At 36.3% G+C, this 26,635-nt stretch overlaps 1 protein-coding gene across 1 annotated transcript in view; it reads right to left on the bottom strand.

The window, feature by feature from the left end:
* LOC124530726 (dedicator of cytokinesis protein 3) overlaps positions 1 to 26,635 on the bottom strand; it is a 58,153-nt gene that overhangs the window by 9,084 nt on the left and 22,434 nt on the right. Inside the window, exons 5-27 of the mRNA XM_047104985.1 lie at positions 21,667 to 21,781; positions 18,965 to 19,249; positions 17,029 to 17,235; positions 16,309 to 16,408; positions 15,997 to 16,232; positions 15,125 to 15,284; positions 14,195 to 14,318; positions 13,241 to 13,395; positions 12,711 to 12,879; positions 12,306 to 12,440; positions 11,510 to 11,756; positions 10,239 to 10,425; positions 9,449 to 9,696; positions 8,450 to 8,611; positions 7,896 to 8,024; positions 7,478 to 7,619; positions 5,949 to 6,177; positions 4,953 to 5,109; positions 4,155 to 4,268; positions 3,937 to 4,065; positions 2,841 to 3,035; positions 1,996 to 2,137; positions 937 to 1,097 (exon numbers count right to left, since the gene is read on the bottom strand). Coding sequence (XP_046960941.1) covers positions 937 to 1,097; positions 1,996 to 2,137; positions 2,841 to 3,035; positions 3,937 to 4,065; positions 4,155 to 4,268; positions 4,953 to 5,109; positions 5,949 to 6,177; positions 7,478 to 7,619; positions 7,896 to 8,024; positions 8,450 to 8,611; positions 9,449 to 9,696; positions 10,239 to 10,425; positions 11,510 to 11,756; positions 12,306 to 12,440; positions 12,711 to 12,879; positions 13,241 to 13,395; positions 14,195 to 14,318; positions 15,125 to 15,284; positions 15,997 to 16,232; positions 16,309 to 16,408; positions 17,029 to 17,235; positions 18,965 to 19,249; positions 21,667 to 21,781 — 3,928 coding nt within the window. The remainder of the gene's footprint in view (positions 1 to 936; positions 1,098 to 1,995; positions 2,138 to 2,840; positions 3,036 to 3,936; positions 4,066 to 4,154; positions 4,269 to 4,952; positions 5,110 to 5,948; positions 6,178 to 7,477; positions 7,620 to 7,895; positions 8,025 to 8,449; positions 8,612 to 9,448; positions 9,697 to 10,238; positions 10,426 to 11,509; positions 11,757 to 12,305; positions 12,441 to 12,710; positions 12,880 to 13,240; positions 13,396 to 14,194; positions 14,319 to 15,124; positions 15,285 to 15,996; positions 16,233 to 16,308; positions 16,409 to 17,028; positions 17,236 to 18,964; positions 19,250 to 21,666; positions 21,782 to 26,635) is intronic.

Raw genomic sequence — 26,635 nt, 5'->3', positions numbered from 1 at the left:
CTTTATTCAAGTGGGCTTTTACAAGTACTTTTGAATCGTCATTTAACAATTAAGTGAAGCTACCACCGGTTCGGAAAGTAGATTCTACCGAGAAGAACCGGCAAGAAACTCAGTAGTTACTCTTTTTCAACATTTAAAAAAAAATACAGTCATGTTAGTTAATACAATTATTAAATTAATATATCCTGCCTGGAAGTCAACAGGTATTGATAGGCTACCTATTTACAATGATTCTATGTTTTTCGTTTAGACATAACAATAGAATAAAGCTGAAACCGCACTTTAGAGGCGCGGAGCGGAGAGGCGCGGCGCGGCGCGGCCTCGCCTAACCGCACTAGACTGCAGCGGAGCGTCGCGTTGCGGCCTTTTCACTAGTCAGTGCGTAGCTAGACGACATTTAAGATGGACGAAACTTTTGAAAAAGTGATCGCGGTGTCTTTACTATGTGAAGAGGCAGAAAAATTAGAGAAAAGGAAATGTATGAAATCTACATGGATACATGACATCCCACGTTCTCGTTACAAAGAGGGAGAATACCACAAACTTTTTCCACGGCTCCTGAAAGACACCGTTCGTTTTCATACTAATTTGAGAATGTCGAAAGAAAAATTCATATCGATATCAATTTCTCCTCGTCCATCGTGCGTCGTCTTGTTTGGCTGCTAGTTGAACTCGAACTGAGTATATAACATTCGGCCGCGCCGCGCCGCTAGCTGTACCGCACTAGCGGCAGAGGCGCGGCAAAATATTCTTTGGTGGCCAAACAAGCCGCGCTGCGTCGCCTCACGCCGCGCCGCGCCGCTGTGGTGCGGTTTGAGTCATATTATTATTTAGATATAATATTAATCGACGCCGCTCCGCGCCGCGCCTCTCCGCTCCGCGCCGCTAAAGTGCGGTTTCAGCTTAAGAGTCTGAAGAGGGCATGAGGGGGCGCACCTTGAACTCGTTGTCCTTGTCGATGGGCGGCTTGTGCAGCGGTCGGTCGCACAGGAACGTGTCGACGTCGTTGCAGGCGTAGAAGCGCTTGGCGGGCTCGGGCGCGCCGCCCGGCCACGAGCGCCGCGACGACACCGGCTTCACGTTGCAGATCTGGATGTCTGCGCACACCACGCGATACGTTGTTGGGTCTTACAATGTTGTCTTAAATTTTCGCGATTATTACACATTTAAATAAAACTAGTTATAACGGATTTTAATCGCGTACATTAATTATTTTGGACATCCGGTTGCACGCAGAAGGTGTTACTGTTACAGTCAGTGCCTTCTGCGTGCAACCGGAACGTTACTCAAGATAGCGACGACACCGGCTTCACGTTGCAGATCTGGATGTCTGCGCACACCACGCGATACAATGTTTGGTCATATAATTAATGTGTTACGCTTTAAATTAAAATCATATCTAACAGTAAATCTTCCATTTTATTCACTTTCATCACTGCCCCCAGTGAATCTTGGAAAGACAAATTTAAATATAAAATATATAGAGAATATATATCAATTTCTGTTTGTTTTTCAGAGACGAATAAAATGGAAGATATATTTATGGTCTCCTTACTTAAGTTTGAGGTACAATAAATGGACAATTAACTTATGGTAAATTCTCACGACAGAGACTAGGCACAGCCTTTAGTCCTACAAACATCTGTACGGCATTACAACTCAGAGTAAAAAAGTCGACCGTTACTACGGACTTTTCATTACCTCCAACTTTTAGCTTTAAAGATGCAGAGTTGATAAACAATTTTCTAAGCAGATAACATAATATACAGTCTTTCAACTTTCATGAATATAAATATAACTTTGACTTGTTCACACAGAGTTCAGACTTTTCCAATATACCGACTTTTGTCTGCGCTGCCAAATTGCATGGAAAAAATTCATCAGAAGTTTATGTCTCGTGCACCTCCCATTAAACATGCACTTTTTTATGGTGAGAGGATATATTCTACTTATTCGTCCATTTTCTTAAAAATAAATGAATGCATTATAGCTTACATTGACCGTCAGATGCGATGACGGAGTCATCCGGAGGCGTGTTCCTCATGAGGATGTGCGCAGAAACGTATTCAGATTGTAGCCGTTGAGTGAACGCACCGATACGCTCGTAGTCCAGCCCACGATAAACGAACTGCTTATTCTGGTAAAAACAAAGATTTTTTTTTATAGATTGGCGTCGAGCATATGAGCCACCTGATGGTAAGTGGTCACCATCACCCATAGACAATGACGCTGTAAGAAATATTAACTATACCTTACATCTTCAATGTGCCACCAACCTTGGGAACTAAGATGTTATGTCCCTTGTCCCTGTAGTTACACTGGCTCGCTCATCCTTCAAACCGGAACAAAACAATACTGAGTACTGTTATTTGGCGGTAGAATAACTGATGAATGGGTGGTACCTACCCAGACGGGATTGCACAAAGCCCTACCACCAAGTAAATAATATTAAAAATATTCCCTAATTCAGTACACATTTTTAAACCAAAGACCTACAACAACAACAACAACAACAACAGCCTGTAAATTCCCACTGCTGGGCTAAAGGCCTCCTCTCCCTTTGAGGAGAAGGTTTGGAACATATTCCACCACGCTGTTCCAATGCGGGTTGGTGGAATTCACATGTGGCAGAATTTCTATGAAATTTGTCACATGCAGGTTTCCTCACGATGTTTTCCTTCACCGCTGAGTACGAGATGAATTATAAAGACAAATTAGGCAAATTAAACAGCGGTGCTTGCCTGGGTCTTAACCCATCGGTTAAGATGCACGCGTTCCAACCGCTGGGCCATCTCGACTACAAAGACCTAAAACAATCTAATATAGGAAAATATTCTTACCCTAACGAACAAGGGGCAGCCCTTCCCGTAGAAGCCGACTCGGAAGTACTCGGGCTCGGGGCGCAGTTGCTCGAGCACGCAGTCGAGGAAGGTGGCGTGCGTGCGCAGGCAGTGCGCCAGACGCGCGTAGTCGCACAGACGCGTCTCGTACAGCGTGGCCAGCTCGCGCAACAGCGGCAGGCCCTTCTCCCAGCACTGGGGTCACATTGCAATGAATAGGCTATTTAATGTTGTCTTAAATGTCTTAAATTTTCGCGATTATTACACATTTAAATAAAACTAGTTATAACGGATTTTAATCGCGTATATTAATTATAAAAAGTCTAACCGTGACCACGAACGCTGTAAAGTGCTCGAAACGTCGGGATGTACAAAATAATTAATATACGCGATTAAAATCCGTAATAAATAGTTTTATTTAAATAGGCTATTTCACTGGTTTTTAAAATTCATTTTATATTATTTAGTAGAAGTTAAGGAACCCAGTAAAAGTTGTGTTTTTTTTTATTTCTAGTACATATTTGCCGAAAAATATCATATTAAAATTTTCATATTTAAATAGTGCGCAAAAACGCTACTTGGACAATATCTCGCTGCAATCGGATCGGTGACGTCACTTTCCTGTATTTTAATCTGTGGTACATATCGTAGAAAAGCAAAGTTTACAAGAAATTGACTTCATCATAAGCCCGGCCAATCAGGAGCGTTTTGTGTCACGTGACAAACGTTTGAAAAAAAAAAACATTTTTATTTATGGATTTTTAAATAAATTAAGTATTATTTTTAACGTTCGTTAGTAAGTTTTCGCACTGTCATATAGCCTATATTGTATTAATAACCAATACGATAGCCTAGATGTTCAACCGCCAAAAAACAACAAAGTAATGTTAGAAGCGCGAGTGAGACAACACTGTGTCACTAGCTCTTCTAACAATGTGCTTGTAAGAAGATACAAATCTACAGCATCAGTATTTTATTTTCTCAAGTTGTTGACGCATTTACAAAGTAAAGCGTACTTCTTAGAGCGAAGAGTTAAAGCTAAGGAATATTTGTGTCTGACCAGTAAGTCAATTATATAGAATGGTATGGTTGTTACCTTTCCTCGGTCGAAATATTGCAGCACTTGGTTATACAACGCCTCCTTACGTTTCCACTCGGGTGTTTCAGGATGTTCTGGATCCACACCAATCTGATCGCTATCCCAATTCAACGTTTCCGCATAAAGCTGTAAATATTTGAAACATATATTAATCAGAATTTTGAATTAAATATAAATTATAAAACAATAATAAGAATTAGTTACTTATGTCTTACCAAAAGCGTACAACCAGCTTCGACCCAGTTGTCAGACGCTATGTGAAGATCGTGAAGTTTGTAAACGTAACGCAAATACATTTCTTTGCGGTCAATTTCGTTTTTGTAGAAATTCTGGAAATATTACAATTAGTTACATTAATATGGAAATTAAAAGGTATACTTCAGTAAATACTTCAGACATTACAATAGGCTATTTGACTGGTTTTTAAAATCCATTTTATATTATTCATTAGAGGTTGCCACCAGTAAAAGTTGATTTTTTTATTTCATAAATATCATATTAAAAACTAAACAAAATATCATATTAAAAATTCCATATTTAAATAACGCGCAAAAACGCTACTTGGACACTTTGGACGCTATGGCGCTGCAATGGGGCCGGTGACGTCACTTTGCTGTATTTTAATCTGTGGTACATATAGTAGAAAAGCAAGGTTTACAAGAAAGTGGCTAATCAGGAGCGTTTTGTGTCACGTGACAAACGTTTGAAAAAATGAGTTTTTATTTATTGATTTTTGAATAAATAAAGCATTATTTTCAAGTTTCGTTGGTAAATAACCATTTTTAAACTCATTATATACACAGATTACAATAATTCACAATTTATTTTTCGCATTGTCAAATAGCCCATTGTAAGTCAAGTTTTTCATCATCAAAAATGACATTGATACAATTACACATTAAATAAAATCCTAATATTAATTAACTCGTTCAAACACATACAATCTTGAGTTATACTACTAATATAAAGTAAAGATGATAATATATGATGATGTTATGGGCGGTGGCACTCACGAGCAGGTTGACGGTGGCGGCCATGCGCTTGTCGCGGTGCTCGGCGCCCTGCATGACGGCGCGGTAGTCGAGCAGGCGCTCCAGCAGGCGCGTCACGCAGCCCACGAACGCCGCGCCCGCCTCGCGCCACCCCTCCGTCGACACGCGCTCCATCAGCCTGCGTCACGCCAGGGCCATATACCAGTAGTTAAAACCAGTAAACTAAAAGCTTCCATTTAAATCACCTCGATCTAATAATTATTTTAGTTTTATACTCTATCCATTTAAAATCTTTGCATTAACACTACGCCCTCCGTCGACACGCGCTCCATCAGCCTGCGTCACGCCGGGGCCATATGAGTACCAGTAGTAAAAACCAGTTAGCTTAGAACGACGTGACTTATATCGAAGATCTATTTAAATCACGTCGTCTAATAATGATTTTAGTTTATACTGTATCTATTTTAAAATCTTTGCATTAACACTAATATTTCAAATTTTATAAATTTTATCAGACGATGTAAAAAAATGTTTTCATGATACATATAACGATTGCTTATTAAACTAATTTACTTACACAGAACTCAAGTGCTCCCTGTCGTTTGCATGAACATCAAAATAAGATATATTTTTTAATTATTTTAAATTCATAAAATTTATTTTATTTATTTATTTTTTATTTTTATGGTATAGTTTGGCGGACGAGCATATGGGCCACCTGATGGTAAGTGGTCACTATCGCCCATAGACAATGACGCTGTAAGAAATATTAACTATTCCTTAAATCGTCAATGTGCCACCAACCTTGGGAACTAAGATGTTATGTCCCTTGTGCCTGTAGTTAATAAAACTAAAACGGTAGGTAAATGAACCATTTTTACAGCAAAAAAAAATAACCTTCTACAACTATTGTAATTACTTATCAATGATTGACACATTTCTGAAGCAGTAAGTTAGTTGATATTACTTTGAATCGAATTAGTATGAAAATGTTATCCGAGACGGAATCCAACTAACACGGTGTCGAAGAGTCGGCGATAGTGGTCGTCGGCCTTGTTGTCGGCGACGAGCGAGTCGAGCTTGTCAACTAGCGCGGCCTCGGTGCGTCGCGCTGAACCCGTGGCGGCGCGCTCGGCCGCCATCAGCGCCACCAGCGCGCCCAGCGCCGCGCGCCGCAGCGACCCCACCAACGTCACCTCCAGAAGAGCGCCCACCGCCGGCCCGATCAGCTGCAGCTGCGCCGACCCTGCGGAACCCACTCGTTACTATCCAGTGTTTTTTTTTTTTTTTTTTTTTTGTGTTGTGTATTGCTGTTGGCCCTACTGGCCTTCACAGCGTCACCTGACTTTCGGGCGAGAACTAATGTACCCCGCCCTGAGGTTGAGCGCGGGGCTCTAAATTAAAACTAAAGTTCGTCCTGAGGGTGTCTCCTATGAGATCGCACCTCGGCTCAGAACGAAATCGGTGGGGTCAATCCAGTGTACGTATGGGATGAATATATATAGTACGACACAACTTAGATGTCGCATCGGCAAAATTCGTAAAACCGATCACATCCGAATTGAGTACGCTATCTCCAATTACCAAAATTTTTTTTCTCATGTGAATATGATCTTTGTACAAACGTAATAACTTGTAATATCATATGACCTTATATATTCGTCAATTTGACGCGTCGATTTACATGCACTTGCTTTCTCTGACGCGTGAATCAATAGCGACGAATAGCGTCGAATGGCGCGAAAGGGAGCTATTTCTATTGGTTGAGTAAATCGGCAGTAATCGGTTTTATTTTCATTCCATTGCATTTTCCGATGCTACATCTAATTTGTGTCGTACTATAGTCTGTTCGCGTATAGAATGCAGTGAGTTGTCATTCTTTACCGGCCTGACTCCGCCCCCTTTGACCGATCAAATATTTTCAAATTACAAAGTCAAGTTCACATTTAATTAATTATTAACTGATGTTTTTATTTTTATAATTTAAATTTTTTTTATTTATATATTTATATTTAATTTATTCAAGCTGTACACGTAATAATAAATGTAACCTATAGCTACTAGATGACATTATGTCAAAATATGTAAATTTCTACATCGCGATGGCAAGATTCGCAAACGATTGTATATAGTGTTAAGAATTTTGTCGATTATTCACCCCGATTCGATATTTTATTTTAATGTGTATTTTTTAAATTCATTATGTATACTTAGTCTTTAAAACAAATATAATTTGTTGGAATTTTAACTCAAATATGCATACACCTTCAACCTGCTCTTAAAAAAGATTTGATTGGTCAGGGGGCGGAGTAAAGCCGGTAAACAATGACAACCCACTGCATTCATAACGCGAACAAACTATAATCGTCAACGTCAAATGTCAATGAAATCGAGTGCGGGCGCCTTCTCGTTCGATTAAAAAACCGTTTTTTCTATAATCGAGAAACAGTTCGTTCGTTTCTCTTGAAAGAACTAGTTTTAAAAACCGTTTCTACAAAAAACGCCCAGCACTACTATAGTGTCGGTGTGGCGGGTGGCGCACTAACCGAGGCGGGTCCATACGGCGAGTAGATGCAGCGCGGCGGCTGCGCGCATGGCGGCGCGCTGCGGGCCTCGCGCCCATTGCTCGGCCTGCAGCGCGCTCGCCGTCACTAGAGACACGCCCAACTCCAGGTAGCCCGACCACAGCTGTCCAAACACAATCATGACACTGACGATCCTTGCGTAAATTCATACTTAGTATATACATCCAATTATACGGAAACACAATATCGATATACAAGGTTATTGGTAACTCGACGTATATCCGTTAGGAGGTGATAGGGATGACTATTTGCAATAATTCTAACCCTCATATGCATAATCCAAAAGTGAACCATTTTTCAGTTATCACGTTTTTTAGTATTTTTCAAAATTTGACAAAAATGCAACTTCAAAAATTTATTTAAAAAAAAGATTTTGCACCTGAGAATCAAACTGCGGCGGTTCGTCTCCTAAGAATCTTTCGAGGAGCGGCTTCGCCAAATCTTGTAATGCGGACAACAACACCTTGCAGCTCTGGACCCGTAATACCATCCAGTCTGATGGAAAAACCTAAAATGCGAAGTATTAAAAAACAGTCAAATGTTATAATAAACACAAAATAATTATTATCGTATTTAATAGTGTCACGGCTACTACTTATCAATTCTTATTTTTAGATGGGTACATAAATTTAAAGATAAAAATATATATATAATTCGGTCAACGCGTCTTCAATAAATTTGTATAGTTGTTTGCATTTATTTTATTAAGTAAAAAACAGCAACATTTCAGTAGAAAATTCTTAGCAAAATTTCAAGATTGACATTGCGTTAGGTGTAGACTGTATATGGAATATTCTTTTTAATTTATACAAATAACAAAAAATATATCTTAAAACCAAATTATCTTAGTTCGATGTTGACTATTTATTTACAAAATTATCTGAAAGTCGCCTATAGATTGAGAAAAGTAATAATGTAAAATTTTATACGAACATCTTGCTCGATTAGATGCCTGAAGACCAGAAAAGCCCGCATAAGAAAGTCTTTAAGCGGTTTCCGGTCGTGCGGGTGAGGCGCTAGGTGACTCCAAAGACGTTGGTAGTGCGCTGGCTTTAGTAACTCCATCACGCCCAGCAGACCGGCGACCATCGGACCCTGAAATAGAAAAACAATTTTTTTTTACGTTATAGTTTGGCGGACGAGAATATGGGCCACCTGATGGTAAGTGGTCACCATCACCCATAGACAATGACGCTGTAAGAAATATTAACTATTCCTTACATCGTCAATGTGCCACCAACCTTGGGAACTAAGATGTTCTGTCCCTTGTGCCTGTAGTTACACTGGCTCACTCACCCTTCAAACCGGAACACAACAATACTGAGTACTGTTATTTGGCGGTAGAATAACTGATGAGTGGGTGATACCTACCCAGACGGGCTTGCACAAAGCCCTACCACCAAGAATATATATTAAATATTTAAATAGCTTATCTAAACTAAAGTTATGAAACAGATTTATACAAAAACCAACTTATCTTTGCTAATATTATAAATGTGAAAGAAACTCTTGTCTTTCTGTGTATCTGTCGCTCTTTCACTACCAAACCGCTGAACCGAATTTGATGAAATTACGTATGAAGCAAATTTGAACTCCAAGGAAGAACATGGTCTACTTTTTTACCTGACACATGACACCCAAACCCCTTAATCGCGAGCGAAGCCGCGGGAGACAACTAGTTATATAATATATAATACTTCCCCAAAAATCAAGTAAAGTACATATTTTAAATGTTGAAAAAGAGTAACTACTGAGTCTCTTGCCGGTTCTTCTCGGTGGAATCTACTTTCCCAACCGGTGGTAGCTTCACTTAATTGTAAAATGACGATTCAAAAGTGCTTGTAAAAGCCTACTTGAATTAAGTTTATTTTGATTATGTTTTGGTTTGATTGAATTGGGTTAGATAAGCCAAGTAACTAAATAAAGACTTACCAATACAGGAGAATTGCCCCCAATCAAGTGTAGCACAGTTTCAACCAATACGTCCAAAGTGTTCAAGCATAACACATCTACGTCCGGGTCTAACTCGTCCTCGTCCACGGGTTGGTCGGGGTCTTCCTTCTTCCACAGCAAAGTGACTAACTCCCCGAGCATATTAGCACATTGAGATAATTCGTCACGCCTTGCGAGATGCACGCGTAAGTGATGACACGCAGTTGTTAAAACGATGTTCCGTGCCTCTGAAATTGTTGTTAAATTGTTAATTTTTCGAAGTACCTGTTCGCGCCTACGTTTTTTAATTTAATGATATCTGTATTGTATATACATCTAAATTAATTTAATTTTAATTAGCATTATTTTGCCATATATTAAACCTTCTTTTACAAAATTTAAAAAGAGAAAATAATATTACAAAGTGAATGTTCTGTGATCTTCTTTTGTTTTTTTTTTTTTTACTTTACTTACTAGCCCCTAATGCCAACGAAATAATGTATAAATAAGATTGCAAGAAAGTTAATATAAACTAGTTTTTTGAAGCAATTTATTGTTTTAAGAGTTCTGTATCGGACTCAAATGTATAAATAACAAATTAATATTGTTGAGTAAAAGATTTATTTTACTCAACAATATTTCTATATTTTCTATAATAGTTTCTATAATAAATTAATGTTAAAATCGAATATAATTCATGATATTTTAGTGTCAGTGTCATAAATAATGAATAATTGATGAAACGAAATAGAAGTGTTTCACTAAGGACTTGAAGCAGTTTAATACATACCAGGATCTTGTCCAAGTGGCCCCTTCAGTATGTCCTGGGCGGCTGATAGTCGCGCTTTGGCCAGAGCCGGCGGCGCGTTGGCTGCGGGCGCGTCCAGCATGGCCGCCGTGATGCGTCCGGCCTCGACGGGTCCTAAAGCCGACGCCACTTCCTTCGCTACGCTCGCCCATGACGTCATGAGAGCGATCTGAAAAAATAATTATATCTCACGTCAGAATATAATGTTCACTCTGATTCAATTAAGTATGATATTGTAAATGTAATAAAATAATAAGCTATTTGACAGTGCAAAAAATAAATTGTGAATTATTGTAATCAGTGAATATTATGAGTTTCAAAGTGGTTATTTACTAACGAAAGTTGAAAATAATACTTAATTTATTCAAAAATCCATAAATAAAAATGCATTTTTTTCAAACGTTTGTCACGTGACACAAAACGCTCCTGATTGGCCGGGCTTATGATGAAGTCACTTTCTTGTAAACTTTGCTTTTCTACTATATGTACCACAGATTAAAATACAAGAAAGTGACGTCACCGATTCCATTGCAGCGCCATATTGTCCAAGTAGCGTTTTTGCGCGTTATTTAAATATGGAATTTTCAATATGATATTTTTCGGCAAATATGTACTAGAAATAAAAAACACAAATTTTACTGGGTTCCTTAACTTCTACTAAATAATATAAAATTGATTTTAAAAACCAGTCAAATAGCTTATTAATTATATGTATGCTCTAACAATTCGAATGAGATCAATTAAGTGTACCCATAGACAATGACGCTGTACGGAATATTAACTTTTCCTAACCATGGGAACTAAGATGTTATGTCCCTTGTGCCTGTAGTTACACTGGCTCACTCACCCTTCAGACCGGAACACAACAAAAACAAACAACAACAGCCTGTAAATTCCCACTGCTGGGCTAAAGGCCTCCTCTCCCTTGGAGGAGAAGGTTTGGAACATATTCCACCACGCTGTTCCAATGCGGGTTGGTGGAATACACATGTGGCAGAATTTCTATGAAATATGTCACATGCAGGTTTCCTCACGATGTTTTCCTTCACCGCTGAGCACGAGATGAATTATTAAGACAAATTAAGCACATGAATCAGCGGTGCTTGCCCGGGTTTGAACCCGCAACCATCGGTTAAGTTGCACGCGTTCTAACCACTGGGCCATCTCGACTCGACCGGAACACAACAATACTGAGTATTGTTATCTGGCGGTAGAGTGTGAATTGCTAAGAAGCTTAGAACGCATATCGTCACCTGCGCGGGCGCGAGGTGTTCGCGGTGCGGGTGCTGCGCGAGCGCCTTTAGCGCGTGGAGCGCGGCGCGCACGTCGCGCCGGAAGCTGTCCTCGTACTGGCCGCCCGTAGCGCGCGCGAACAGGCAGCGCGAGCGCACCGCCAGCCGGAACACGGCGCCCAGCGAGCGCAGGCACTTGCGGATTGGCTCCTGGCCCTCCGCGCCCGCCGCCCACTCGGCGCAGTGCTGCACCGACGACAGCAGACCCCTGCGGACACCGGGAAATGACGTGCGGCTTTATTGCGATCGAAAACGAATTGGTTGCATTCGTCTTCAAAGATTTTCGGCGTCTACAATCGATTGAGTAACATAAAAATTTGCTGCCTTTCAAGATGATGATTGCTAAATCACAACAGACTGCCTAGCTGTAGCGATTTGCTTGAATTCATCTTAAAAGATTTTCGGCGTCTACAATCTATTGAGTAACATAAAAATTTGCTGCCTTTCACGATGATGTTAGCTCACTCACAATAGATTCGCTAACTGTACATAAGATGTTAAAGTTGTACAAGTGAGTGAGCAAACAAGGGGCATTTTTAAATCGCACTCACATAGTCCGGAGTGACGATACTGTGACACGCGACGCTGAAAAATGTCATTACGTGTTTTCCAACGTAAATAAGACTTAACACTGTGAAGTTCTAAATTCTACTCGAGAATTTATTGATGGAAAATATGTGATGATAATACAAATGATAAAAAACTTTAGAACCCCAACTCAGTATTTATATTGTAAAAGAAATATATGTGTACTTACTTGTAGACGAGTGCAGCCGAAAAATGCTCCTCTATATAGACATCCAGAACTGGTCGGAAGTGTTGAAATCGAGTTTCGTCAAGCAGACTACAGATTGACACCAGCACAAGGAAAACTGTGCCCGAATGTGGTGTGCTAAAAAAATTACATGTCATCAATCAATCAATCAAACAAAATATACTTTATTGATGTAGGCTTATATAAACACTTTTTGACAACTACATAATATATTAAGTGAAGCTACCACCGGTTCATACTACCAAGAAAAACAGGCAAGAAACTTAGTAGTTAATATTTTTCAAAATTTTAAAATACAGTCATTTAAGTTAATTACAACTACAAGTTTAAGCTTAAAACTAATAAATATTTGATACATTAAAAACTTCATACCACATAATGTCTTACCTATTGCCATCCTCAGTGGAGAACAAAGCAAATAAAGCATCGAGCACGTCCCTTAGGAACTTGATCAGTTCTTCACAGCTCAAGCCATCTCCCAATCGCAAGACACGAAGTAATGTCTCTTGTACTTTCTCTGGTCTCGCACGCCATTGTAACAGCGCTAGTAGGTCCTCTGTGGATATTATTTATAAAATTGGTTTTAGTTATATGTAAATAAATAAATAAATATATATGAGACAACATCACATACATTACTCTGATCCCAATGTAAGTAGCTGAAGCACTTGTGTTATGGAAATCAGAAGTAACGACGGTACCACAAACACCCAGACCCAAGACAACATAGAAAATGGTAATCTATATCGACTCGGCCGGGAATCGAACCCGGGACCTCAGAGTGGCGTACCCATGAAAACCGGTGTACACACCACTCGACCATGGAGGTCGTTAGATGTTTACTAAAACAGTTTAAATATCAACAAATTAGTCTTGATCGTAGAAGATATTTTAAAATGTCAACAGTTTTTATTTACCATTTTGCGTCAACTTCGTAGAACAAAGTAAAGTGCTAATAATACAGTTTTCTTTAGTGCTCCGTTGGAACGTTGCGAGCACACCGTTCGTGGCCGGAGCGCGAGCGGTGTCACTGGCGCACGAGGGGAGGGATAGATAACTGCCTGAAAGTAACCTGTTAAAGAACATCTCGGTTAAATACATAACGATTATTGCTACTACATAATAACTGGAAAATGTTGAAGAAAATCTCAACGTTACTTACTTTCCATAACACAACAACAACAACGTCAACAATATCCTGTAAATTTCCCACAGTAGCGCTATGGCCTCCTCTTTCTTTGAGGAAAAAGTTTGGACCATATTCCACCTCGCTATTTCAACAGAATTTCTATGAAATTAGACACATGCTTTTCTTACATTGTTTTCCTTTACCGCCTAGCACGAGATGAATTATAAACACAAACTAAGCACATGAATATTCAGTGTTGCTTGCTTGGGTTTGAACCCGCAATCATCGGTTAAAACACGGAAACAAATTCAAATATACTCTACTTCTACTACTTCTCTAATTCGAGATGATCTTTCAGTTATATGGCTTTTTTTAAGCCCGTCTATGTAGGTACCATTTGCTAATCATTCTTTCGTAAATAATACTTTCTACTGTTGTGTAAAGTTCGAAGTATGTGTGAGCAAGTGTAATTACAGACACAAGGAAAATGAAACAATTAATCCCACGGCGCCATAGCGGAGCAATGTCGGTGTATGGGATATTATTATTAACCGATTCCGATTTCATCAACGTAGACGACGTGATTTCGACCGTAGTCGTGTCAAATCACGGGGAGTACTCCTCCATAATAACGTCAATGATACCGGAACAGTCAATAACAACATCACGGTGATCACTGGAGGTCGGTGCGCAGCGGTAGCGGTAGTAAGAGGCGGTAGCGGTAGTAAGAGGCGGCTCTCACTTGGAGGGGTCGTCGCACTTGTAGACGTAGAGGTCGTGCGCGCCGTCCCGCAGCGTGGCGCCGCTCGCCTCCATCAGCCGCGCGAACGAGAACCCGAACAGTTTGCGCTCGTTCTTGTCGCGCGCTGCAACGCACACGCACACATTACTGCACATTACACGAACAGTACCGAAATATGCACACACACATTACTGAGCTACATACTTGATAAACAGTACCGAAACGTTTATTTAATGCAGAGCCATTACTATACTGGGTTATCAAAAAGTAGTCAACGTTAAAACTACCAACGGTTTCGAAACGAAAAATCCTCTACTCTGTTAATACATAGCGAAATAAACTTAGTAAGTTATTTGAAGATGTTTATACCAACTTGAAATTGAGAAACAATTTTTACAATATGTAAATAGTCGTACTCAAGGTATGCTAACATCCATGAATTTACTAATTTTAAAATTATCCTTGACAATCTAATTAAATTTTGCAGCTTTCGCTACTTTTTATTTCATTAGATTTTCATCAACAATCTCATCTCCAATTATTTATATGAAAACGTAAAATTATTTGCTCTATTCTCAACATTCAAATGTAATATTTATTTATTTTGATATACTTATTAGTAACGTGACCATTTATTTGTTGACTTAAAACGGGACACTGATTTATTTCAGTCAATTTAAAGGTAGCCAAGAAAAAAAAATCCTTTTTTTAAAGTCATTCATTAAGAATATATCAGTTAGGACGAAAGTTACAAATTATTAGAGGTATACGGTATACCACACTCGCACACCGCTCGCATTCGACTGAGCTGCTGACAATTTCGTGTCCCAGAGTTCATCTCATGAACACCGGAACTCGTAATCTTAAAAAGGGACTGTCTCGTTCAAAAACGGACGTCTGGTCACATTAGTTATTAGTGGTGCGACTCACTGGAGCAGTGCCGGTACTCGATGCGCACGTGCGCGTGCGTGAAGGTCTCGAGCGGCACCGTGAGGCGCAACTGCTCGCCCCACGCCGGCCCGTTGTTGTGGTACAGCACCAGCGACTCGTACGACGTCGCGCCCACGCCGCTGGCACCCCACACGCAGTCCTATAATCCAATATATATTTTGCTATATTTATTTATTAACCTAATCGCCTGGCCACGGGAAATTCTCTCTCTCTCTCTCTCTCTCTATGCGAAATTTCGCGTCGGCGAATTTCCCGTGGCCAGGCAGTTAATCAAGGGTATTTGAAAAAAAAAACGCTTTCTGATTATTCTTATATTTTTTCAAATTTATAGGTCGAACTTTTCTTCACATTTAAAAGAAACTACTTTAGACGTAGAAGCATATTCAATAAAAATAAGTCATCAAAATATATTTATAATTATCGACGATAATTAGAGACAAAAGAGCTGAATTGAGGACATCAATTTCGAAATATAGACTCGTGTGACGTATACTTTGTATGGTTATTCACCATACGAAGTAGACTATGTGTTGTTTAACTTACATATTTCATTCATTAAAAATAATATTATAATAAAACAAAGTTGCTTACTGCTGTCTGTCCTTATGTATGCTTATAATTACGCAACGGATTTTGATGCGTATTTTTTATAGACAGTGTTTCGAGAGTTTAGTATAATACACAAACAATATAGGTAACAAACACTGATAACTTTAGAAATATCTAATATAATGTCGATAAACAAATTCTGTAGTATATTTAGTATCAGTATTACAAACGTGCGAAACCGGGGCGGATCGCTTGTTTTATTTATATAAATTAACACAAATACAGAATACATCAAAACTTACATTGATAACTTGTCCAGTGCTGTCGTGAACGCTGACAGTGGCCAAGACATTCTTCGCCGTACTCTTACCACCTCTTTCAAACTCCGCCCTCTCCAGTGTGAGGTAGAGGTCGTTGCGGACGTCGCCCGGCATTATGACGTCGGGGAATCCCCGTTTGGCTGTCACCGTAGCGCCGGATGCAACCGCCTCCGAGATATTGCCATTGTTTGTTATTAGTCTAAGAGCTACCACTATACCTGAAAGAATATTAAGACATTAATAAGAGTTTCAAGGTATAACTAACTTTTAAATATTAGTATGTTGAAAATTTACCATAATTTGGTTGACCAGGTAAAATATTGCACTTGTTTGTCTGCTTCCTAATGAGCATATCATGTAACTGGTGGAAATCCTTTTCTTCACATTGATACACCTGAAGAATATAAACATATATTTTATGAAATCACACAGAAGTATATGATGTTTGATTAAACACAATAATTGATTAATGTAAGAAAATATAATAATTCCAGTGTCCTAAACAGATTCTCTCTTTAAGATTTAATGGGATATTGACTACTTGATTGTCGATATGAATAATATACATAGATAAGGTACCATAGATTAATGTATAGCCTTATTCCAATGGAATTAGGAATAAAGGTAAACAAACCTTATTTTTAAGTATTTCACGAGATTTGCTAATAAGTTAGCTATATTGTGCAAAATTTCGATGGCAGTTACGTCCACCATTTTTTCGCAAATCCATAGTGTAAATATCACAGATTAATCAACCTTTCGCTCAATAAAATGTTAAAAAAGAGTAACTACTGAGTTTCTTGCCGGTTCTTCTCGGTAGCTTCATTTAATTGTAAAATGACGATTCAAAAGTGTTTGTAAAAGCCTACTTGAATAAAGTTTATTTAGATTTGATTTGATTTGATTTGAATAATATCGCGTTAATTTGCTGTCAATTGTTGTTTATTTGACTTTTGTCATCTTATGGTTGGAATACAGTAAAAACATCTATTGAAACAACTAAAATCTGATTACCTTGAAGGTGTACTCCTTTTCAATAGTTTGCGGTTCAGGCTGCCTGAGGAATTCAGATAGCGGTAACACCCCAGCCCCGAGGGGTCTTCTGGCCACGGGGCCTCGTCTTTCACCCGTACCACTACCGCCTGCCCCCGCCCATCGGCCCACGCGGATAACCCACGCCACGAGCCATAACTCACGAGATAGGTCAGTACTGGAAAGGTCCTGTAACAATTTTTTTATGTAACATATGTTTACTGAGTGGTTTTGTGTTAGCACGTCTTGGTAAGTACCATCCCCTCATCATATATTTTAACCAAGCAGCCATATTTCCTTTCGCCTTACAGAACATATAAACATTATTTTAATTATTTAATTTACCAGCTAAAATGACTATTTTCAAAACCTTTTTTTTCTCTTAATCAAAGTGCTAACGTAGAAGATGCTCGCAATATTTATATTGTGTATGAAACGGATGGCATATCTAAGAGAATGGCGTCAAAGATGCATTTCGTTCGAATCCTATAGTTGAGATAATTAAAAAGCGATTAAATTAATTTATGCACGGAAACAATAACATACAAATAACGGTCAGTATACCAAATCGCCAGAATAATTTTATTTGGTTACTATAATTTTAAAAGATTGAAGGTTAATATATGTTATTATATAAATACATAATATATGCGTTTAATGACAAATATTGTTTAACAAGAAAGAGAAACCAATTGTTTTTAAAAGCATTCAATGCGATACTAATTTAAAATTGGTTATATTTAAGTTTAAAAGTCATATTAAATAGTCGCGGTAATGTTTCACCGTGCATATACAAATTAAATTTTAAATTATCTTCCATTGTTTATGTCGAAACAAAAAATAATCAAGTCGAAATATCTTCTTTATTATTAACCATTATTTTTTTTCATTTCTTATTTAATGTAAAATAGTGGTTGTGCAAATGCACCATTCCAATACATTATTTATTTCTTACGACACCAATGCACCACATCGAGAACTATGATTTCGTCCTTGTCCCATAGGTGGCACTGGCTCACTCAATTTCAACGCGGATCACTGCAATACAACTAGTATTGTTGTGTTCAGTATATGTGTTGAAGGCGGTAGAATATATTTTGAGTGCGGTTTCTAGCCAGACAGACTTGCTTAAAACTCTGCCATCAAGTAATAATAACATCAAATGTATTTCTATATATAATGATAATTTCAATACTCATACCAAACTTTATTCATAGTTACCAATATTATTCCAACACAATCACAAACATAATAATATGACAGGCCGAGAATCTAAGCAATTATGTTGCAAGGTATTACAGCTATTCTGCAAATTGCATATTATATTGCAACCTTTAATAAAAACATGAATCTCGAGATATTATTACTTGCATGTTTTAATAATAGTATTAAATTAAAAAAATTCGAAAGAAATATAAAAAATTGATTTGATCGTATAAATTTAGCTAGTAAGCTAGTCGTATGTATTTCTAAATATTGTATTAGAAAAATCAGTTACGACAGTATGAACCTTATACCAATTGCTAATAACCACTGTATAAATAAAACAAATACTTGAGAGTTGATAAATATAAAATACTCCCCGAGCAAAAACGAAAGATACCTTGATGGTAGGGTATGGACACTTGGTGGTAGGGCTTTGTGCAAGCCCGTCTGGGTAGGTACCACCCACTCATCAGTTATTTTACCACCAAATAACAGTACTCAATATTGTTGTGTTCCGGTTTGAAGGGTGAGTGAGCCAGTGTAACTACAGGCACAAGGGATATAACATCTTAGTTCCCAAGGTTGGTGGCACATTGACGATGTAAGGAAAAGTTAATATTTCTGACAGCGTCCTTGTCTATGGGTGATGGTGACCACTTACCATCAGGTGGCCCATAAAAAATAACACTCAATAAAATTAATAAATACTTACTGCAAAAAGTGTACTATTTGCGTGAAGTCTGTCCACATAATTGGAAAAGCCATCTCTCGCTATCCGAACTCGAAATCTTTCCGACAGGGGCTGAGCTCTCCTCGCGTCGTGGAGCCACAACAACAGTTCAGCCTCGTCACCGCCAGCTGTGTGACCGAAGTCGCGCATACTGCATATTAGATAGTGTGACTGGACTGGGGTGGCTGTTATGTTCGAATTGTTGGTGAGCGTGCCGGAATTGAAACTGCTCCCAGAACCACCAGCACGACGTAGGGTTCCACGCCACTGAAAACACGTAAATATAAATTATAAGTAAAATCATATTATGTTTGGTTATGATGGTTTTATGGCCTTATAAATAAGTACAACTGATATAATTGAATTGTCAACAACATTGATTAAAATTTAAAATAATCGTAACAACATAACAATATGAGCAGAAGTACAAAAACCTTCATTATAACACCTCTTAAATGCACTAGTGACAGGGCTGGTTCATTTTTGCCCAGACGATCGGAATTGACGAAATTCTGTTAGCATTCTTGCCGCGATTACACGCGGTCATGATTTATACATAAACTATTTTAATTCTTATTTGTATATCATAAATCATTATGCATCATTTGTATATCATAATATAATAATGATATTCATAACATATATTTATAATATATAATACCAAAAATAGATAATTCTACCAATGTTATTCAAAACTAGTAATAATCTGTTAGGTTATTATTTAACAAGAAACTCGAAACTCACCGCAAAACAATTGAAATTTCAGAATGAGATATACGCCATTTACGATAATTATTATTAAATACGCGTATACATATCGAAATGACATGTATCACAATAAGTTGGTTGTCAGTATTACACTTGTGAGATTTTTACAGCATCAATCAACCTAATAAAATATTTCTGTATTTATTTTAATCTTCCCTTCTCCATAGCTTACATTATCTCCTCTCAGCTTCGCATCGATACCTATCTTTAAACATTTAAAACATCTACGTTTAATGTTGATGTTCAATTTAAAAAAATATATTATTTATTTACATCTGCACATGAAAGCACATGTCGAGCACATTACGACACAGTTTTAATAAGTTCGATAAAGTAAAGTAGCGGTGCTAACCGGACTTGAAAAAAAGACCTCCTCATAAAAATAATATTTTTTGAGTAATTTTTTTTTCAATTTTCAATGAAATTCAAAAATTGCGTTGTCATCATAATGGACATATAATGTTGATGCATTATGGTTATACAAGCGAGTGTTATACTTCACTATTAAGAAATATGAGCGATTATATCTCTGTTTGTACCGACAGAGATCTACAAAAGGCTTAATGCTGTGTATGCGCAAGATTTGCCGCGGCAATGTAAAAGGATATTGTCAATTACGCATACAAAGACACACGGTTAAGATATGATTTATTTAAAACGACTGATTTATCACTAAGTGAGTCAATGGCTCGAAAACGAAGTCGACAGTTTTAATGCAAGAAATATGTGAAATTTTCAGATACATAAAATATACTGTAAACTTTATGTGGACGTTGGGAGGGTAACAATTCATGACCGAAACGATTTTGACGAATAAAATTTTTGACTTCTCTTGAAAGAAACTTCGACGGAAAGAAAAAAGAATTGGTATAATACGACACAACTTAAATGTAACATCAGCAAATTCAATAAAACCGATTACTGCCGATTTATACAAACAATAGAAAGAGCTACCTATCGCGCCATTCGACGCTATTCGACGCTATAGATTCTCGCGTCAGTGACTTGTCAAATTGAAGAATATATGATATTACAAGTTATTACGTTTGTGTAAAGATCATATTCACATAAGAAATATTTATTGATAATTTGGAAAATCTTATTCAATTCGGATGTGATCGATTTTACGAATTGGAGACGACGTTTTAAACAGGCACTTTATTAATGTTAAATAAATCACAATGAAGTATTCTCATCTAATCTTTCATTCTAAAATTAATAATATCATCAGTTTGACCAATGCTATATAAAATGTATTTTTTTCTAACTAAAAATGCAGAGCGGTGCTTTATATGTATGCAAATGGGCAACAAAAATCAAATAAAGATTTCGTCATACGCATATAAGTGGCATCGCCCGCGGGGATTCGCTTGATGAGCATAAAATATGGTTCGATTATGAGATCACAAATAAAAATTAATATGACTAATAAAGAAAACTTAAACTGTCTATAGTGTATAGCATACTTGATTTTTTTAAATAAATATTTCATATTATTAAAAATGTTTCAAACCCTAAAACATCTCAAGCAAATATTAGAAGTATTCTCAGGATAACATATCCTTTAAGATACTATTGTTACGTATAGTTAGAACAGTCGTATACCTATAATTATAAATCAATAATTTTCCAACAAATTTCAAGAAATACCAATCGTGACAAATCAAGTTTTGAAACCGTTAGTCTCGAACACTATATAAACAAGACAAGTCAACGTTGTCACGTGACAACTTCGTATACATTTTTAATCAATCTTTCGTTAAACAAATCACATGGTATTGGAGTGAATAGTTATGAATCTTGCCGTCTCTTTCTGCTATCACTCATTTGACATTCGAAAGAAGGAGACAAATTATTTTGTATTTATATAGTACCTAATATGGTTATCATGAATATAGCAATAATGAGTTGCTTACTGCTGCAGCTCGTTCGGCACTCTCGGCGTGTACTCTATAAAGCTCGACTAAGCTTATATCCTCCGGGTCAACGGCTTCAGCGCCGCGACGAGGCACCAGCTCGAGTCCGAGCTTTCTGCAACATGATATAAAAAACCGTTAAAATCATTCATATACACTCAATTTGAATACGTAACTACGATCATACTAATTATGAAGATGCTGTTTGAAAGCTAGTGCGGCTACTTTTATTGGTTTAGTTACATCTATTTATTAATGTTAATATATATTGAAATATATATCCTAATTTAAACCATAAACATTCAATCAAAAAGATATATCTTCATAATTAAGATATTAATAGTAATTGTAAAATTGTCAACGTCCAAACAATGCACGACAGTGTCGATTGCAAAATATGCAGATAGGAATCTTAATTCGTCATCGCAGTAATTACTAAATTTCAGCGTTCATAGTTAACTATATAATTATTATTATTAAAGAGGCATTATATAATTGAACATTTAGCTTAATGATTATACATTTATATATTACTATAATATAATTACTTATTAATTAATAATACTTAACATTACGAATTACGAAGTCCCATTTCTAAATCTCAGGAAAACCGCAATTAGGTACGATGACATGAAAGTTTCGTTATAAAACCTATTATCCTTATAAGTTTAAAAAAGCTGACTAGTAACACGTTTTTCGAAGGCTCGTGCAAGACATAATTCCGAGTAAAAAAAACATGCAAATGTATACCTACCTACTAAAACATACACGCCGTGAATATTTTATTGTGAATCACCAAACTGTTACCGAGAACTTGTACCGAGCAAGCAATATTGACTATCAATAGGTATTTTAAGGTATTTTATTTTAAGCCTTTAAATTAAAAATACTACAGTATTCATTGCTAAAGTTTGTTCTATTTACTCATGAAAATTGTGTTTCCAAATTACTTACCGCTGAGCATTAAAAACGTTTACATATAGAAACAGCCTTGCATTTTTACAACCAATATTTACCGCCTATTTTAAACGTTTTGATTTAAATGATATAGCTCGCTCAGTCTAAGTTTAATGTATAAATTGTATTTCAAACAATAACATTAATAAATACATCTATTTAATGTTGAATGGCTAAGATTGCTTCTCAATGCTTACTTCTCATTTTCTTTGTTAATAGCACCCGTGCTAAGTTATGGCACTAGTTATGTTTATATGAGAACTGAATTTGAACAAGTAAATGAAAAGACATTGTTGATCACGTACTCATCATGAAATTAGAATTATTAGTATATTTCATGCTTAAAATTTTAATCATTTTCAATTACGAAGCAAAACTTACAACAAGAAATGGATAAGACAATATCTGAACTAGACGACATATATATCTATATATCAACTCCTGTCTAAGAATCATATGTTCCAAGATGACATTTTGCATAAAGTACCTATCCAATCAACTCACGTAGCAAGGTACAATATCTCTGCATGTCAAGATTTCAAAAATGATGTAACCAAAACAAGTTTAATGTAAGCCGTACCGAGAATTCTTTAACAAATTCGAATATGCCCTGACATTATATTTTATTTCCGACGAAATAAATTAAAAAAAGTTACATAAAGTAAAAACTTGAATTGGTCGACGTTTCGAAACGAGCTAAGTTCTTCAGTAGGCATGAACCAATTATTCGATAATTATATACTTCTTCAACTTATAGTCGAATTAAAAATTAAACTAGTGACATCAATGGAAAAACAGCAATTATACTAATAAGGATAGCTTAAGTAAATATCACATGAAATGTTGTAGTTATATTTTGTCACACATTTGTAACTATATACGGTTGCTATATAAAAATAAAACAATAATGTGATAAATTGTATAATAAGTTCGAATATCAAACAAAAACACACACACACACACACATATTTCTTTCGGCGTGGTGCAAGAAGGTTGCTAAACCAGTTAAACGAGCGACACTCACTGACGTCGATACCAACCGTCTCCAGAATCCCGATGCACGACATGTTTCAAATTTTATTATATAAACAAAGAAATAAGAATTTGCAAGTTAACAGGCCACGTGGTCATTCGATTGTAATTATTTGTATTGCGCTTACAATTTCTAAGGATATTCATTACACAATCGGTCATTCAGAATAATGTTGATATAGAAAATATAATACTTACAAATGTAAGAGTAACTCTGTGTGATTGTAAATTTTGACGAACTCTGACGACTGAAATTATAATATTATACGACGAAAAGAGATTTATGTATGAGCTTAGTGGAAAGACTAGGACTAATGATACTTGTTTCCATTACCAAAGCTAATTTTTCAAGTTTGTCGAAGAAAACTATTTCAAGACGCAGTAGTCATGAAGATATTTTCAGTAAGTATAGAACGAGATCAACGATTTAGTTCTTTATTTTCAAACCGACAATTTACGTTTTGGTATTAGTAGAATATTTTTTTTTGTAAAAGTTGTATGTCCGGTATGACAGCGCTTACTAACAATGACGTAATACGTAAGTGATCCAGACAAGTTTAATTAATGCATAAATAATGCGAACATTTGTCTCGTTGCCAATTTCGCATTTATTGCTTGATTTGTAAAATCTTAAAGGACTAGCTGGTAAAGCGCTAGTGCATACGAGTGTGTTATATATGATGGGATGGAAAATTCTCTTATTATATGATGGGACGAAAAATTCGATGCGACCGAAAAGAGTTCATGAGCAGGACCAAAGACTGAAATGCTTTCCGAGGCATCAGAGTGTACATACTTCCAACTTCCACATTCCGGGCTATCACTAAGACAGACAGAAATAACCAATAAGTTATATCTATCCGACCTAGAATTTGAACCTAACACCTCGGGATAGATCAACGCTGAATTGTTATATAAATTATAATTAAGAATATTTTTATCACACATATCTTCTTTTAAACATAATCAAGCTTTATGGTAAAAAATGACTTGACTTTAAAATTTGTAGTTAATAGTATAAAATTCAACTGAAGCAAACATTTTTAAAGACACTTTATTACTGTAATAAATAAATGTATAACAAAAACATTTAACTGATTAGATCTGAGACTAGACTATCAAAACGTAGTTACCATACTTTATTGCATATTACAATCTACTTACCATCAAACTCCATAACGTTACGTGAATAATGAATCGAGGTTGCGGATATATCTATAATCTTACATCAGATACGAAATTAGTTAGACGTCTAGATCTCGCATGACAGTCGTCGAACTGGTATATCAAGTTTTGGTAGCGTTTTTAGCGCATTGAACTTTAGACGTTTATTCCTATCAGTTCTATAGACATATTACATATCGTGGCAAATTATTAATCGGAGTTAGTTATATGGTGATATTCGATACTATACGTTCCGATATGAAGTAGCTTCACACACATAAAACATTTTGCAAAACTATTTTAATAGTCTTTTTTTATCGAATAATAAATTTGTAACAGTTGAATTTCTACGATTTAATGGCGCTCACATTGTTTGTTACAGTGATTATAACAATAACTAGGACTACCGCGATGAAGTTTTATCAGCTCAATTATATAAATATATTTTCAGTGTAATAATTTCATTCAGAGTAGGATAATAAATGATAAAAGTTAATGATAAATTCCGAAAAATCTGTTCTTATTGCACATCTGAGTTACAAAACAAAGATAAGGATATTGAATTAAAAATAACTTATTCTCTGTAAGTAAGTTGAGATAATCTGTCATAATTGACAGATTTTTCCAATATTTTATGAGTGTGATTAATATCACACTCATAAAATATTGGTAAGTTTGTTTGAAATTAAAAGATTTAATGCCGTTTTCCCGAACACCATGAAGTTTGGCATATTTTGATGCATTTTATCAAAGAAGAGTTTTTATACTATTACTTTATTGTCACACGCTAGAGGACCGCAACATATTTCTTTATCCTTTAAATGATCGCTAGCAATGTTTGACGGGTTTTCTTAATTTCGTATAAATATAATAAAGACGAATTAGTAGCTACCGAACATAAAATTATTATCCTAAGTTAGCTATTTATAAATAATAACATAGCAAATAACATAATAAGTTTCAATATCGCGCCAAGCAATCTCAATCTGCGTACTCATCCGGCCTACCCTATGCTGATTCATAATATGTAAGGCCTCTGGCCATTTCTTTTTCCTCAAGTGTTCTCTTAAACTTCAATTGTAATCTTGTAATAACTCAAAAGCTACTCTCATTAGTGTCAAGCAAAACGGCACACGGTTAAATACATAATTTCGTATAATGAGGATATAATTAATTATGATTAAGAACATACTGTGCTGTTGAAATATCTGATAAAATGAACCACAATTTTTTGCCTTTAAATTTTTTGTAAGTGATTTTAAATCAGTGACTCATTATATACTTATAGATACTGTCACGAATATTTTTTGCGCGCTATTGCTTGCTATTAATATATTTGAAACAAACAATATATACTTATATGTACATATCACATACACAGTTCTTCAATCAATTGCAAAAAACGTCAGATCGACGATTTTCTCTACGATTTAACAAAAATAGCATTTCAATATATACTTAATCCTTCAGCAGAAATTATAAATATTTTAATATTTATGACTACCATGCTTGATTCTCTTGTATTAATAATAATAATATAATAATGATGTTAAAATAAGTATGGGTGATTTATTATTGAGATTTTTTTAAAATATGTATTTAAGAAAGCAAATATTTAACATAAAAAATATGTTACTTAATATTTCATCGAATAATCGTAAATTCAAATACTTTTAGTTAGGCATCGGGACGTCAACTAGTCACGAGTTTAGTAATGATAATGATAGACTAATTGCATTAAAATAATACTCGTAAAGAATGATTGAATTAAGTGAATCTATAAAAGAAGGAAAATGTTAGTATTCTCTTTAATGTC

Source organism: Vanessa cardui, chromosome 6, assembly GCF_905220365.1.
Source record: "Vanessa cardui chromosome 6, ilVanCard2.1, whole genome shotgun sequence".
Lineage (NCBI taxonomy): Eukaryota > Metazoa > Arthropoda > Insecta > Lepidoptera > Nymphalidae > Vanessa > Vanessa cardui.
The sequence above is the reverse complement of the archived record's forward strand: the minus strand, read 5'-3'. Positions and strand labels throughout refer to the sequence as shown.